This window comes from Chinchilla lanigera, unplaced genomic scaffold (genome assembly GCF_000276665.1).
Source record: "Chinchilla lanigera isolate Chin_1 unplaced genomic scaffold, ChiLan1.0 scaffold00024, whole genome shotgun sequence".
In the NCBI taxonomy this organism is placed as follows: domain Eukaryota; kingdom Metazoa; phylum Chordata; class Mammalia; order Rodentia; family Chinchillidae; genus Chinchilla; species Chinchilla lanigera.
The window spans coordinates 13,585,533-13,603,364 of NW_004955425.1; the positions used below are offsets into that span (position 1 = coordinate 13,585,533).

The 17,832-nt window shown below is 37.8% G+C and overlaps 1 protein-coding gene across 19 annotated transcripts in view; it reads right to left on the bottom strand.

Moving 5' to 3' along the window:
- Positions 1-17,832, bottom strand: part of Ank3 (ankyrin 3, node of Ranvier (ankyrin G)) — a 329,054-nt gene that overhangs the window by 63,300 nt on the left and 247,922 nt on the right. For all 19 annotated transcript variants that reach the window (XM_013514813.1, XM_013514811.1, XM_013514810.1 and 16 more), the window contains 3 exons: positions 14,812-14,918; positions 10,210-10,434; positions 7,305-7,459 (listed from right to left, as the gene is read on the bottom strand). In XM_013514813.1, coding sequence (XP_013370267.1) covers positions 7,305-7,459; positions 10,210-10,434; positions 14,812-14,918 — 487 coding nt within the window. The remainder of the gene's footprint in view (positions 1-7,304; positions 7,460-10,209; positions 10,435-14,811; positions 14,919-17,832) is intronic.

A 17,832-nucleotide genomic window follows, 5' to 3' on the forward strand; every position in this document is an offset into this window, starting at 1 on the left:
TCCATGGCTATGAATCAGTAACCAGTGCAGCACAGGCAGAGAGCGCCAAGCTCCAAGGCCCTAGATGGGCGTCACGGACACCCAGGCCTCTCCGTCCTCATCCACATGGAGCAGTGAGGCTCGGGCCCAGCCCCTCAGACCTGCTTCACTGCCCTCCTAAGCCTGAAAGCCCGCTGTGCTGTATGTATACATGGGGCAGGCTGTCTGATGTCACTCCTTTGTCTTTATGATGTTTCACGAAGACATCTAATTGCTGGCAAATCGATACATAGAGACATATACAATGTGGCGTTATTAGTGAGCGCCCACCTGCTTTTATTCAACTTTTATTTCCCAACTAGCTGTTTTGGCAGACCGTCCTCACACAGTGCCTTCTGCAGTATGAATCTTCAATTCATGCACCTGATTTAAAACACCAGACTGAAAATAAGCCAGTATTTCATTAAAATTTAACTAACTTATTTCCTCATTTAAATCTTTGTTTATTTTTATATTTTTGTACCTCAACTACATCCTGATTTGGTTACCTTAATTTTGTTTTTCAACCTGTTGGAGTTTTTCCAAAATTGCTACTACTAGATTTTTCCAACAGATGGTGCTGTGTGCAAAATAAAGCTGCATTTATTTTTCAGCGCCCAACTGCTTCTGATGACTTGACACTTTTCAGACGGCCTCAAGGTTGGTCAGTTAAGGACAGGTCAAACTGAAATGAACCGAAGTGACAACTTTTAACTGAGAAGTCTGCTTCTGAGGTATTGTTGGTATAGTTAGATACAATTTGAAAATTCACGTTATATAAGAACCAATTTCCCTTTCTCACTTCAGTTCACAATAAAATAACAGTTACTCAGTCTAACACACACTGTCTTAAAAATGTCCTTTGCTCTCATAGGAAAGTCAACCTATGATAAGTGAGATGTTTTTCTAGTCTTATAAAATTGAGGAACTCCAGCAACATACTGTTCCAATCCTGTGACCAGGATTTTAAAAACAGGGCATGAATCACACATCTGCAAAGCCTTTTATGTGATACTTAGATAGCAACCATTATGATTCTGAAACCTTAATGATATGTAAAACTAAGTCTCTGCACTATGCAAAGCAGTATCCCCCATATAAAAATAATGTAAGCTTCATATATAATTTTAAATGCTCTTACAGCCACATAAAAAATAAAAAGGAACAGGTGAAATTAATTGTAATAGCCTTCATGTACCCCAATATATCCAAAATGTTGTAATTTCAATATAAAACCACTGTTAAAATGATTGAGATACACATTTGAAAGAGAACGGAAACCTTCATGTATCTGGTATGTTTTAAATTTTCTGACTTACATTAGCACCATCCTTTTTTTGTTTGTTTGTTTGGTTTTTTGAGACAGGGTCTTGCTTTGTAGTTTAGGCTGGCCCTTAAGCTCACTGTGTAGCCAGGCTTGCCTGGAACTCGAGGTGATCCTCCTGTCTCAGCCTCCTGAGTGTTGGGATTATAGGCGTGCGCCACCACGCCTGGCTCTGTATTAGCACCATTTTAACTGCATGCCAGCCACAGACCAGAACATTTCTCATGCTCTTGGATTTGTAAGGTAAGGATCTCTAAGAGGAACAGTCTCTCTATTCATAAATACTCCCAGGTCCAATATGACCACAAACTACAAAGCACCCCTTGGGGCCTGACTTAGGAGGCACACCTTCAAACATGTTTAATTCAGCAGTGTAAGGTTCTCCCTAAACTTACAAAGTGGATTCCGTTTGGTGCACCCTTGGGTGATGAGAGGGAAAATCTTTGTATTTGGCAGTGTCTTTTCTCTCTGCTGAGAAAACGCAAACTGCTAAGGGCACAGCCACACTTTGTTCTCAAGGAGAAAGGTTGCTCCTGGCAGCTGACAGCTCATGGCAAAGGCAGGGTGTTCACACCTAAAGCAAATGCCCTCTGTCATTCCAGCCTCTTCCTTCAAAAAAGCTCTGTGAACACACCTGCTTTCTCAGCATGAACACCGATGCTTTTCTCTCTGGGCTTGCTTAAGAGGGACAGAAAGAGACCGTAACCCCCTCCCTTTTATTGTTGTACCTCCATTTTTTCTTGAATATATATTGTATCTTTCTGAGTCATAAAAAACCTGAGATTGGTAATGGGAAACGTAAATACCAGGGGACATTTCTGTTTTACACAAGGCACTTTCACTGGCATGCTTCACTGGGGAAGACAGAGAGCCGAAGGACTACAGTGGAAAGACAAGTGGCTGGAGGCAGGAACCCCTCACTGACTATTTTCTGACCGGTCACCGTGGTGGTGAAGATGCGTCCTGCTTGGTGTCTGTGCAGTGTGGGAAAGGGGTCCACTCAGAGTAGACACAACTACACAGGTACAAGGGCATGGTCAGCAGACAGCAGTTCTGAGCAAATGAGAGAAAAGTGCCCCTTTGCGCTTAAGCCAGTATAGGGCAATGGGAACGGCAAGCGGGAGAGGCCAGATTGCAGACCCCACTTGCTCTCCTACCCAACTTACATGGCAGCCGTGACTGACTGCCGCCGGGTGACTGGCTCTCACGCATCAGCAATGCGGCAGGGACCTCCATGTGTTTGCTCACCTACTGCCCACTCCTTCCCTGTGAAGCTCCCTCGCTCCGATACTTAAGCTAAGGTTTAGAGAGACTACGTGCGTCGTTAGGATCACACAGTCAGGAAAAGCCAGAGCCAGGGTAGGAATTCTAGTCTATGCGAACTCCGTGGGTCACGGGATCACGAACCTAACCACCACAGGACATTGCGCAAACCCTCCTCCTTCCCCTCCTCCTCCTTAAATCCATCTTTCCCTGAAATCACTCTGGCAAATTTGACTGTGTCTATCAAAAGGTTTTTGTATTCTGAAGCACTGTGGAAGAGATCTGATCTTTATAATTGTGCTAGTTAGTAAAAGCCAGTGATCAAAATATTGGTTAAGATGATTTTTTTTTGGCCTTTTTGAGACAGAGTCTCACTATGCAGTTCAGGCTGGCCTTGAGCTCACTTTGTAGCCCAGGCTGGCCTCAAACTCATAGCAATCCTCTTGCCTCAGCCTCCTGAGTGCTGGGATTACAGGCATGTGCCACCATGCATGACTAGACTAAGATGATTTTAAAAAATAGTTGAGTGTTGAAATTTGAGACAGGTACATAATAGGCCCGCTTATTATTAGCATATAGACTGGTTATAAAATAGCCCACCGAATTCACTCATGGAAAAGGGAGTCTGAAGAAGAGACATTTAGAATGAGATGGACATTATCAGGGGTCATTTGCCAGAGATGACAGAAAAAGCTTAATTTACAAACTAGGCAAATAAGTAAATTAAATAAAATAATAGAGTAATTTACTTCTCTTTAAGGATATTTTAAGTGATCTGGTCATTTTTATTAACTTTTATTGACAGTTATCTTGGAGCAAAAAAGCAGATAGATGCCGTGGAGAGGAAAAGACCTCATAAAAACAGCCTCCTACAAGGCACTTCCCACTCCGTCCCCACCAGAGCTTTCATTGGGCCTTCATGAAAAAAGAGGCTGACTTCTTCCAAGTGACACAATGACTTCTATGTTTGCCTCTTTTGAAGGAGGTAATGCTCTGGTAAGAATGAAGCGTCTTTGGGCTTGGTAGGAAACAGGGCTTGAGTTTGGTATGAAACTGGCTTGAGCTTCAGTAATAAAATGTGTGTTGTATTGCTTCCCAATTATTATTTCTTAATGTAATACACAACACCACTGTGCCTTGAAAGTTTCGTTTTCATTTTTTGCTCAATATTGCTTGATTCTTTAAACCTAAAGTATTTACATTTCTCTTTAACTGTCTAAAATGGAAGCAAAGTTTATCTGCTTTTTAAAAATGCAGTAAAGAAACTTTATCTGCTATTTCCAAGATAACATACAGAATTCAGGACAGACGATTACATCACTGTTTCTTTAAAACGTCTGATAAATACCCTGAGTTGGCTGTGTGTAGGATTTCATTTGTCTAAGCAAAGATAGGACGAATGCCTCTGTGAAAACTGGTCTGTTGAAAATAAAATGAATACAGCTCAGCACAAAATCATCCCTTAAATATTATACCTTAAATGAAGAAAAAAGCCTACTTATATCTGGTAATCTGAACAACTAATCTGAAGACAACAATATGCAATGTAAGAACCATTGTTGAAGTCCTACCATCTTGTTTAGTGAAGCTATGTATCCTTTCTAATGTCTTGTTTTATTATTACTTTTTATTCTCTTTAATGGTTTGATAAATCTTGCATTCTTACATCTGGTAATCTGAGCAACTCTGTTGAAGATAACAATATGTAATATAACAACCACCGTTAATCCCTATCATCTTGTTTTGAAATCCTATATTGTTTCTTATTGTTTTTGTGTTATTTTGTTTTTATTGTTATTTTGTTATTGTTTTTTTCTCTTTAAAATTAAAAAAAAAGAAAAAAGCCTACATTCACCTGGTAGGGTATAGTATAATATATATTTGAAAATGAAGGAGAATATCAAGTTAGAACTCAGTGTTTGCCAGAAATGCACTGTTCAATGAGATAGGCATTGGCTACATCTGATGGGTAAAATTAACTAAAATTAAAATTAAAAGTTAACTTCTTTGTGCACTAGTCACACTTGAAGTGCTCAAGAGCCACATGTGACTACGATTACTGTAGTGGGACAGCACAGACGAACATTTTCACCATAAAGTCATGTTGGGTAGCCACGTCTTCAAATAGTCAACGTTCTTCCAGAGTACTGCTGCTTTCTTAGAACTTTTCCCAAAGGAAATGCTCCTTGTTAATTTTTTTTCTCATGGACATCAATATGAATAAAGGTGGGGACAGTGGAAATAGCCCAGTGAGGCCTTTCCTCTAGACGGCTACTTGATGTATGGAGCTCTTCCCTTCTGCCCACTCACGCAGGACTCCTCACGTTGGAGTCCGCCCTGGGCCAGACACTGCTGACTGGAAGATGATGAACACACACTTTGCCCTCGAGGCAAGAATCAAGGGAGGCTCCATTTTAAAAAGTGTGTAGTAGATGCTACATTTTAAAAATGGGTAACCTCGTTAGTATTTTTCATGCTTTATTCTCCTTCGAACAGTGAGACTATTATCATCTACAGGAAATGCATTTTTCTTCTCTCCATCTGCTACTCTAAATCACCCCCTCCTTTTTCAGCCTTTTCACAAGTGCTAATTCATTTTCTTAGTGTATATTCTTTCAAAAACTTTGGACTTTTTGATACATTTTCTTATACACTGATATATGTTATGCTTTACAATAAATTCAGGTAAATATTAAGGAATTTAATTGCCGCTGACTGTTCCTAGCCATCAGAAGTGACTTGAGGTTGCAGAAAAAAGCAACCATCACTGCTGTAACTGTATATTCCTTAAATGACATCTACTCATTAAATGTATAAGCTGCAGAAAATGACTCTTCTCGTGTGCCCAATCTGGACCAAATCTAATCTGGGCCAAATCTAAAGATGGATAGGAATTTTCCATTGTAGATTTAGCATTGTCTCCAAAAGATATATGTTTTCAAAATAAGTGGGACATAGTCAAAACTCTTGAAAATATATAGAACTAGATTTCAATCCCAGCCCCGACACTTAGTAAGGTAACTTTAGGTAAGTTACTTGCTCTCTCTGAATTCCCGTTCTCTTATCTTTAAAGTGAGAATAAGGCACCGAGTTTGTAGTGCTATGTTTTCTTTCTAAATTTTCATATACAGTATAAAGGCACTCATCAGTCCTCCAGAAGGTTGGACACAACAATTGCTAACAGTGGCCAACACAACAGTTTCTCTCTTCCATGCTATGAGGACATCTTTAAAATTCACGGTTGGGGGGTGACTACATCTGATATCTAACTTTTGGCATAAGAGTTTCTTTTTAATAGAATGAACATGACAGTGACAATAGCTAATGTTTATCAAGGATTCTCTATGGGACAAGGACTTGTTTCACACGTGCTTCACATCATTATTTTCCTTATTTTCCTCAGCAGTAACCCCATGAAGCAAGGAAAGTCATGTCTGTTTTACAGAAGCAGCAGCTCACGGTGATCAAGGGACACGCTCAGCATCACCGCTCAGACACTATTTCTGTCTAGCTCCTTTGTCCACACTGTGAAGTCATGAGAGATTCTGTTAGATGCACTGCAAAACTCAGCGAATGAAATAAAAGATGAACTTTAGGGAATATAAATTATATTTCCACAAGGCTGCTATTTAAAACAACTGCTGGATTTATAATGATTAGGAAGTAACAAATGAAGTAAAGATCATCTAGTATTCTTATCCATCGGATCAAATTTCATGAAGTTGGTTTCTAATTGTTTTTACATGTTGAAAGGAAAACTGCATCGAACATTTACTTTCAAAAGCAATCTATTACTAATGTGTACCTGGAAACACTGATACAGTTCTAAGGGTCAGACAACTTTAAGAAGCTATGTGTGAGAAAGTGACCTGCTCAACTATTCCTTAGCCTGCTCTTAACAAGTTAAAGAAAAAGACATCAAAACACCATAGACACCAACAATTATCCTGCAACTTATTTTTCAGAAACAAACTGTGGCCCAGGAGATACTAAAAATTCATGAAGGATATTAAAATAAGCCAGGAGAAGTTTAAAATGAGCTGAAAGAAAGTCTATAAATAATTCCAAGAATACATTGGGAACTTATTTTCTGAAAAGTGTCTGTGTGCTTTAATATCCATCCATTATCATTTCACCCTCACTTTATCCATTTTTGACTTAGAAAACTTTTTTGGATTTTGGGAAGATTGTATCTATCTGTATCTTTTAATTAAAATGTTAAGTGAGATAAACACAAACTAAACTATCACATGAGTTGCTCTTATATTTGAAACCCAAAGTACGGGTAAGTTAAAGAACAAAATGGGAGCTAGATCTTTTGCAAAGGGGAAGCAGTCCGAGAGGAGGAGGGAGGTACGAGGGAGGGATGCGGGAGTGAAAAGAATTAAGATGTGTTCTGTGCAGGTACCAACACCCCACGATAAATGAAATCTTTACCTACTACACATGTGTAGTAATCAAAATAAAAACTTAAAAAAATAAAGTGAAAGAACCTCCAGAACATTTACACACCTGTACTGTGTGTACAGGGGTTCGGGGTAAAGTTTGTTAAGTTCAATAGAACTTTGTGCCTTAGTTTAGAAATCAACAGTAATTGCTGAGGACCTTGTGCGAAATTCACATGGTGTCTCATTTCACCTCATCATCCCTTTGGCTTCTGCCTGCAGACATTCACAGATCAAGGAGCCATCACTGTTACCTTCATCCATGCCATTCAGTAACGCAGTCAAATCTTCATTTTTACTGTCAAATTGGTGCTCCTTCCACGTTTCACCGTTTTCACTTCGAAGAACAATGAGTTCTCTCTCTTTTCCTCTCATGGACCCAAAGTGAGGGATTTCCACTATGACAGGGCTGGAAAAAAAACCCACATTATTTTGGCATCAAGTTGAACACATCTATAAGTATCATCCTAAAAAATGTTGCATTAACAGTGTTCATTTGAAAATCAGAGGTGCCACTCAGGTTGGGAATGACTTCAAAGCTGCAGAATCATTTGCTGATCAAATAATATCCATTCAAAGCCTGAGAACATGCCATCATTCATTCGTTCACAAACAGTTCTCGAAGGCCTATCATATGTGAGGCATTGGATTTAATGGGGCAAATATTCAGCACATATGAGTAAGAAATTTGAATCGAGGAACTGAAAGTTATAAAAATAGGCTATAAGAAAGAAAGTTGGTCCAGTTCTTCAAAAACACAATAGGTATATTATACAAAATGCTAATGATTTAAAAGGACACAGTCATTTCTTTTTAAAAAATCTGCACATTTCCTAGTTTGGAGACTGCTATTTTTTTAAACTTAGCAATAAAATGATCCATTTAAGAATCTGTTCCCTCCAGCAGTCAGTTTCCATGACTTTCACGCGCTGTGTAGTTAAGATAGTTTCTCTGATTTTCAATTTGTGAATAGGCAGTGGGCAGCTTTGTTTCCTGGCTCTCACATAACATGTACAGGAACATTAAAACTTTCTGAAAAAGCACGTGTTGGCTTGGAATTGTGACACAAGAATATTAATTTGTGACAGTGTCCTTTTGCAAAGGAATGTAAAAGAATGGCTGCAAATTGAAGATAGCCAATCAAGCCATGAGAAATAATTTTGTTAAATTTTAAAATGGGATCAATACTAAAAAAGATGAATGGAAGTAAGCAGACCACAATCACACACAGTTTATGTCGTTGGATTGTGCAGCTTTCTTTTATGACATTTAAGTAGACAGTATCATTATTTTCCTACAGAGGTTGTATGTAACCTCACCTCTTAACCTGTGTGTTTACGTACACGTAGTAATAGAAAGAATAGTTAACTAGCTATAGCATAAAAAGGGATAGTTGTAATAAAAATATGAATATTTAATTTCTTACAAAAATATTCATTTAAAATGGGCATGATAAATATGATAATTTTAGTTTTGGCAAAATAATTGCAATTCAAATTAGGATTTTAAAAATAATTTCTATAACACATTTATTCTTTAACAGGTAGAAACTAAAGCAACTACTCCTCAGGCTAACAATTTCAAGTTATTAGGATATTTATCAAGAGTTTTTTAACCATGGCTTGTAATTAGACATTAAATTTTATTTTAATTTTTTTAGAACAAGATACAATCTTTGCAGGTTAATGTTTCAGATACTGTCTCTATAAATATTTAAGGAATGTGGCTCTGTGTATAACATTCAACGATACCGGAGAGAAGGTATGAACAAGGTCTTTGACCAAGGAGAAAGCCAAGCATAACTTTTCATAACAGGTTTCTTCATGCAGACTGCCAAGGCAAATATAACAACCGAACAAACAAGCGAACAAACAACAAATACCAACACAGTTCAGCTTAAACAAGACAAAACAAAACAGTTTAACACCTCAAAAGAACAGTCTATCTTCTCCCTATTTAATTTCCTTTAGACATCTTGTATGCCCAACACCTTTTCAAACCATTGCACTTATTAACGGCATTTTCTTGTCAAAGCACTAGTTCACATACTACTCACAAGTACTTTCTTTTAAAAAAGATCTAATTATAGACACAGAGAGACACACAAACACGGACACACACACATATACCATTGATAGCAAATGTTGATTCAAAGCCTGCAAATACCTTCTCTTACATTTGGTTAAAGGCTATTAGTCTAGCTTAAAAATATATTCAGAAGAAACATTTCAAATTAAAGAAAGGTATACAGAAGCACGAAATTATGGAAGCAGAATGCTTGCGGTGAGTGCTACATGCTTGGACAGCACGAGGTAAGGGAGCACTGCCACATGGAGTCAAGCCACTATGGGTTTCTTTTTCTTTCAGTGACACACATCAACTGAAAGCAATTTAAAAAAAAAAAAAAAAACTTAAAAAATAAAAATAAACTTAAGACAAGAATAAGACCATGAGTGTGACAGAAAAAAATTGAAAATGGCAAAAAATTGTAGACATTCTGTATCTTGTCTATAAAGGTCCTACCCAATAAATTTTGTTCCTTGAGGCCCAAGCTGCAGGATTCGGCTAACCAAGCTCTCACCCTCATTTACAGGGGGAGGATTAGTAGGAAGATGCAGTTTACTGAATAACATCCATGCAGCAGGAAGAGAAACAAGAAGGGGAAATCGTGAACAAACTGCCAGTCACGACAGAGCCTGCCTGATTTGCACCCAAGTGCCACCTCAGAGAAATAATCAGATTTAGTTTTTCCTTTTGTAAAATACTACGACACAATGGGCTGTGTCCCTGAGAATCGTCTTTCAAAGGACATATCCCCAAAGCGGGCGTTTATTCAGTGAGGTCGTATGATTCCAGCACTCCTGTTTTCCCTAGGAATGGTGCCTTGACTTCCAGGGGCCCGAGGGATTCCGTGCACCGGCTGAGCAGAGAGCATGCTGCTGGTTAGTAAAGGCCTCGCCCAGCAAACTGAGTTACGGAAGTATCAGCCTATGACAGCCTTCCACAGAATCACACAGTTTTGTGACACTGGCACTTCACAAAGAGTATCCTCAATCAGATCCAACTAAGGCATTTCCATAGTTAACTCTGAGAGTTAACACCGGGAAAGAAAATCAAAGAGGCGGTAATAGGGCCAGGATTAAAATTGACAAAACTTACCCTAAAAATTGTGCCCCTGCAGGACCCATTTCTACCAGCCTACTGGCTAATCCCTCTCCTTCCACCATGGGGGGTGGGTTGGCCAGTTTATGTCTCTTTACCAAACGGCAGGTGATTCGGGTGGGGGCCGTACACTTGCGCGGAGGAATGATGATTCTCATGCCGTGGTGCCGGCTTCCCCTCATGGAGCCGCCCCTCGCGTCCACCATGAAGCTAACCAGAAACCTGTGGGGAGAAGAGCAGAGGCCGAATCAAGGAGGGAAGGAGGCCTTCTTCATGAGCAGGTTTAGCAACGACACGTTAAAAGTTTGAAGCAATCAACAATATAACTATCATCTCTTTAAAGAGCAGTTGGCAGGAAATACGGTGGAGTCACATCGAACACGCCTTTAATTTGTGCCCTGGGAAAAAACTAAAATACCATTTACTTTTGCTGGAACATGGCCCCCCCTCCCAGAAGCCAACTCTTTTATGAGATGCTTACACTGAAGGAAGAGTGAGTATCTCAAAACTGGAATAAAAACCATCCATTAAAGGGATGCCCATTGAAAGGGGCATCTGTCTGGTCTTTGGCGGTAGTTCACGGTACACTGAAGGGTCAGTCTAACTATAAGTGGTTTCTACCATATGCGGATTATAGACTGTCTCTACCCAACAGGGAAGATGAAACTCCACAGTATGTCTTAACACATACAGCTCATAAACTGAGAGGGTATTTAATTATACCAACACTCTAATTTTTACTAAGATGAAACAGAATATAAAAATAAAAGCAAATGACTAGATCCGCTAAAACAATTTTGATGGAAAAGGATTAAATCTTTTCAGTATAAATATGGACTTGAAAGCATTTGTACAGTAACCTACATTTAAATATTTTATACAGCAATATAAAACTAAAACTTAGTCTTTTTTTTAAAAGACAAGGTCTTGCTGGCCTCAAATTCATGATCCTTCTGCCTCAGTCTTCTGTATGCTGGGATTATAGGCACTGTCTTCTTAGAAAATGTCTCTAAGTTACACAATTCAATCATTGCCCTTTTTATTTAAGGCTAAAAAAGGAAAAAATAATTTAAGTGCATGTAGATATGGCAACATAACCAAATTAATTGTGCCTAGTCTGAGTAGAGCATTCTGGAATCCGGGCTTTTTGTCCTGTATGCACTGCAGCATCACTTGGTGACAAGCACGTGGTGAGCATAGACCACTGCGCCATCCTAGGGCTGAACATCAGAGAGGGGAACTCCCACACATATCCTCACATCTAATTTTCACCCTGGGATTATTACTAGAATAGTGCCCAATAGCAATAATGAGAAAGCTGTTTGAATTTCTAAAGTATATTTGGAGAAAGAATAATCCCATCCATCAAAATCCATGAGCTACACCATTTTTCTATCTGCTTAGAAATGAGCTAAGCGAGACTAGTTTACTAATACTAACACACAGATGGACAGACAGATACATCATGACTGTACATGAACAGTCTGGAGGAAGTCAGGAAGGTTTATCGGGATCAAAATGAAACTGTGCCAGTGACCAAAATCTCAGAATCAAATGCACAATCAAATGCACATGATGGCTTAGATGATTTTAATGACAAACCAGAAGAATCTTTCTCTGGGTTTCGCCTAGCACATAGTGCATGGTGAGTGCTCATTAAAATCCATTTATTGTTCTAATGCTTTCAACTTCATAGGCCAAGAGACTCAGGAAAGGTGGAAGTACTGGACACAGTAAGAAGAACACAGCTCCTTTTATCCAGTAATATTGTAAGACACAGTGATTTGTTTTGCCAACCCATTCCCTACATTTTCTGTGCAAAAAGTCATGCAACACAATTCATAGAAACAAATAGCAACCAATTAAGGTGATATTTAATAATATTTGTGTTTATTAATATTTGAACTACAACATGAATTCTACAATGATCCTAAATGGATATGTCTAGTTTTGTGAACAGCAGGATGACAAACGCTGACATACTATAGACACTGACACAATCTGTGAGAAAAATTCACAGAAATTAAAAATACAAAAGGAGGGTTCACATAAAGGACACGGTTATCACCTTGAATCATACTGAGGAAGTGGAGAAGAATAGCTGCAAAATAATTTAGAAAGCAAATGGGAAAAATTAATAGATAATTAGCAGCGAGCAACATAAAATGTCAATGACAAGCAAAGAAAAATAAAAACTATCAGAAAATAAAACCATGGCATTTGGCATTTGTGGAGCAACCTGGAAATAATTTGCCTCAAAAGGTCTGGATAAACTATTCCATAGACTTGATATTAGTGAAATATTTTCAAGTGTATAAGAATCTATTTTTTCTTAGGGGCTGGGGATTTAGCTCAGCGGCAAAAGCGCCTGCCTGGCAATCGCAAGGTCGTGAGTTCGGTTCCTGGTACCGGAGAAAAAGCAAAATCAAAAAAAAACCAAAAAAACCAAAAAGAATCTATTTTTTCTTTTTTAAGTAAGGCATTCCTTTTGCTTTGTCACACAAGTAGCTGTCTTCAACAAAAGTTTAAGGGAAAAGGTAGATAAATTGGATATTCAGACACTTCATCATCTTCAATGTGTGGGTAAGTCTGTTTCTGATTGTGTTATCTTATGTGTCCTCAACTAAATTAAGAACAAGTCTTTGCTATCTAGAGAGCATGAAGTGATGGTTCTATAACGACAGTTCACCAAGCTGGAGTCCAAAAATTCCTCAATGTGTCATCATTAATGGTATCCTTCCCATTAAAAGTATTTTCTTTTAAAATTTGATTTTTTTTTGCTTTTACAATTTTAGGCCCACATCTAATATAAATCATGTGAATATTTTAGGCCATTTAAAATGAATATTACTCTAATAACTTAAGGTTTCTGTGGGTTACAAAAGGGCAATATAATGATTCAAAGGCCACCATGCATTGTATAGTTTACAAAGTACTTTTATATAAATGACTGCCGTTCAAATGGTACATTGCATTGATTTCTTAAAGTTATAGTGTCAGAAGCCAAAATTCGACCATGGCACTTTAACCTAAAGCATTTATCATCTATAAAAGGGGGACAACACCTCTCTCACAGTGTCACTGAAGGTTTCAAATAAGTACAAAATGAGACAAGTACATGTAAAAGATACAGCACAATGCTAAATACATGAAGAGAACTAAGCAAACGTGAGCCATTACAACTGACTTTAATTAGAAACAGCAGAAAATACTTCATAACACATGACACTGCACAAACATTAGCTGTTAACTTATATAGCTTGGAATCATCCTTTGTCCTTGATCACTACTAATTTATAGCCTAAACATCAATTCCAAAGGCAAAAGTACATTGAGATAGTCTTTAACAAATTATTATTTTTTTAGGGTAAACAATTTTCATGGATTTTGTTTAATCTAGTATTATGTCAAATGTATGTTATCATAAAAATTATTTAAATTCTAAAACAGGAAGTTTTAATTTTTTACTCTTGTATCAAAAAGAATACTGTGTATATGGATATGAATTATTTCAAGTTTGAATTGCCTAACTGGTGAAAAACCCACTACCTAAAAATATCCTGACTTATTAATTCAGTTATCAAAGCAAATCACCTTTTAGCCTCCTGCCTTAAATTCCACTGGCCAATGAGGCGGCCGGGAGCAGCCTCCTTGATGTGGTTTTTCCTCAGCATTTGTGGTATACATACATTTGTAAATTCACTTTTTAAAAGTGAATTTCTTTATTTCCTTTTAAAATTCTATTACTTTTTTCTAATAATAACTTAATACAACTTAATTGCAATTTCATTTCAGGAACACAGAGGCTACCTACTCTCACTTGGAAGTGTTTGAGGTTTACAGTTTTTTTTTTGTTTTTTTTTTAAGGAAAAGCACATAAAACATTGTTTGTCAAATAAAAAGCCTATATTGCATAAGAAAAAGAGGAGGCAAGGCATGGTGTGCATGCCTATAATCCCAGCATGTGAGAGACTGAGGCAGGAGGACCATAAGTTCAAGGCCAGCCTGGGCAATTTACTGAAACTGTAGCAAAATATGTAGCTCAGTGGTAGGGTACCTCTGGATTCAATCCTCAACCCCACCATCAGCCCCCAAATAGGATGAGAATGTCAGAGCTTAATGTTTATTACAAAAGAAAATAATTGATTAAAAATTTTCTACCATTAGACGTGAAGCACAAAATCAGTTAGTCACCTAGTGAGGTACATTAACAGAAATATCTATTTAATTTTGGGGGAAAGAAAAATCAGACACCTAGAAAAAAATTATTTTAGACCAGCAAAGTAAACTGAAGAAAAATGATTCTGTTTAAAAACTGTTCTTATTGAAAAGGAAAATTCCAAACTGAAAAGAAGATCAGAACAGAAAGGAATTTTTGCTGTACCAATAATTTAATTTTTTCCAATGTTGTGTTTTTAGCAATAAAAAGATACACAGATTTGCCTAAAAATATGTATTAAATGATTTATGTATGCATGTAGCACATGCTAGTGAATATATTATCATGTATGAAACCTGTAAATATGGATTTAGAGCTACAAATAATAAATGCAATGTTAATTTAGCAGGATAAAAGGAAAAAAAGTGCCATTTACTTACCCAGAATGAACAGGGCTTGAGACAAGGTTCACATTGTCCAAGGTGTCTGCAGCCCAGCTGTAATGTCTAAGAGAATCTGAATCAAATTCCCTTGTGAATGTTAGATGCTGAAAAACAAAACAGTATATCATATCACTATATTACATACAAGATACTGGCTTTCTTCACAACACATAATATATCTGTACTTCTCTAAAAATCCACATAGACTAATATTCAAAATAAATAATTTGGGACTTCTCTTCTATGGGTCCACATTAAAGTCTGAGTACAAGATCAGTGAAAAATAGTCTATTTTTATACTCTGTTATTTCAATATTTTTAAAAAAAAAAAAAAAAACACTGTAAAGCAATTTGCATGGTGAAAGGAATATCATGGAACTATTTCCAAAGATTGTAAACATTTCAGCACAGGTCCAAGCTAATCCTGCAACAACTGTAAAATCTTCTCCTTATTCTAAAATAAAAATAAAAAATACAACTTCTGATTCCAAGCGTGACAGAGCTGCTAGCAGCGGTCTAGTGCTCCTGCCAACTAAACCAGAGAAAATACAGGAACTGTATTTGGCGTCGGTAGAGGGCAGTAGAGACCCTGTGAACTGAAAAAGCTCTACTTGAGAAGTAGGAGGTGCCTGAAGATTTGAGGTGACTTAGTTATCATTTCTAACGTGGGGGCATTTGTCACTTACTGTGCAGGCAGAATTTGAACTTTGTATCTAACAGGGACCAGGACTAAGAAAGGGAAAAAGCAGGAGAGTTTTGGTGAAGACTGGATGGCTTCGAGCAAACTAGTTTCCCACGAAAAACATGTGCTGAATCCTAGGGCGGAGCAGAACAGGAAACTGAAAAGTTAATCAGGAAGATCCCTCTGAAGTATAATGGAAAGTCTAGGAAGTTTCATGAGAAAATGATTTCAGAGTTTAGAACTTGCAAAGAAGAGTGAACTTAAAGTCCATACCAGCACCTCAAATTAAGATGCTGAAGGGCCAGGACAAACCAGTAACCTGAGCTTTAATGGTGCTAGAAACTAACCTCCTTCTAGCAAAATCTTGACTGCCTTAAAATCACCTTCTCTGCGGGCCTAACCATGGGAGGGTGCACTGTCCCTAGAGGAATATACCCACTGGAAGTGTCTACAGTTTTTCATTCAGCATGTCCAGTGTAAAACGAAAACTTATCAATGAGGGCCACAGCACATGAGCAACAACAGAAAGGCAAAACTAACCCGAACCAGACAGCCTTTCTAAGCAGACTCATAGGTCATCTAGACTTTGAGGTAAGCTAATAACTTCATAATAACTATGACTCATGTGTTTAACAAAATAAGGGGAAAGACAAGAAATTCAGAACGCTGAAATATACATAAAAATCAAATGGCATCTGTTCAATTCAAACTATAACACAGATCTTGACTTAGACAACAGAAAACAGTGTTACTAAATTAGGACTATATATGGATAAACACACAGAATGGAAGCTAGATTAAAAAAAGAATCGAAAATACAGAAAATAGTATGAGACATTTGGAACACAGGGTCAGATTTATTCTAAGTGTAAGTGGACTCGGAAGTAGGTGAGCAAAGAGCAAGACGAAAAGTATATTTCCAAAGATAATGGCTAGCAATGTCTCAAATCTGATGAAAAGTATCATCTCACAGAATAAAACCAAAACAATTTCAATTTTTTTCCTGATAAAGAGTTCCTTCCTTCTAATACCACCACAGTAAAATGGCAGTCAAGTGCTTACACACACACACATACACACACACACACACACACACACACACATACAGGACAGGGAGACTAAGAGAAAAGACATCAGCAGAAAAAAAGGACTGGTTAAAAGAGCATTTAAAAGGGGATTTGCCCTCCATAAACCCATGACTGAAGTATCAGTTTCCCAGCCACCATTCTGGCAGAAGACTAAGGGCATCTAGACCAGAGGCAGAAGACCGAGAGAGGTGCCACTAACTTAAAGAGGAAATATGGAATGCTCGAGTCCCCAGCTTCTTTCTTTCTGACTCCCAGGCACAGACAATTAGGGACAGAAAGGTTCTAGGCAGCAAGTGAAAACTGCAAAGATTCTGACCTCCCCAGTGGAATTTCCCACAGAAATGGTCCACGCGTACTACTGTGTTGGAAATCATGGCTCACGAGCCCTATACCATGCAACAAACTTCTAATGACCTTGTTACTGAGCAGACAGCCAAGGACCACTTTTTCATATTGGATGCTGAGAAAAGCATCCAATATGAAAAAGAAACCAGCAAACAGAATAAAAAGAAAATGGAGGAACAGAAGTTTAAAATTTTTCATTAATATCCAGAGAGATGAGATCTTTTTATGCACATGACACAACTGAATGTTTTTGGGGTTTTTTGTTTTGTTTTGTTTTGTTTTTAAACAACTGAATGTTACTTTTAAAAACTGAGGAAAAAAATCTTAGAAAGTGTATTATCATTTAAGTTGAAATAAAAACAACTGTAAGGAGAAACTTTAAAAAGGGGGGGGGGATAAAATACAAAACCACAGATCAATTTAAGAGGTTCAAATCCTCCTCCAAAAAAGAATTTCTAGGAAAAGAACAGTAAAACATAAGAGAAGAAATTAAAGAAACTATTCTGGAAGCATTCTCAGTGCTAAAGTCCTGATTTGCCAGAGTAAAAAGGGTCCACTGATCCACAGGCGCTGCGAATGTCAGACTTCGCTGCATTCCTCAACCACACTTTACAGCAGAGACAACGGACCAACTTTTACTGCAGTAAGAGGAAACAAGTTTCTACTCAGAGTTCTGTAACTAGCCAAGCCAAGAATGCAAATAAGAAGATATTTGCAGGTATATAAAACCTCAAAAAATACCAAAAGATGGATTCCATTTACATGAAAGATTAAACTCTTCCCTTTAAAGAAGATGAAGATGAAGAGAAAGAGAAAGAGCAAGAGGAAGGAGGGGAAGGTGGGGAGGAAAGGAGGAAGAACAGGAGGAAGAGCAGCAGCAGCAGCAGCAGCAGCAGCAGCAGT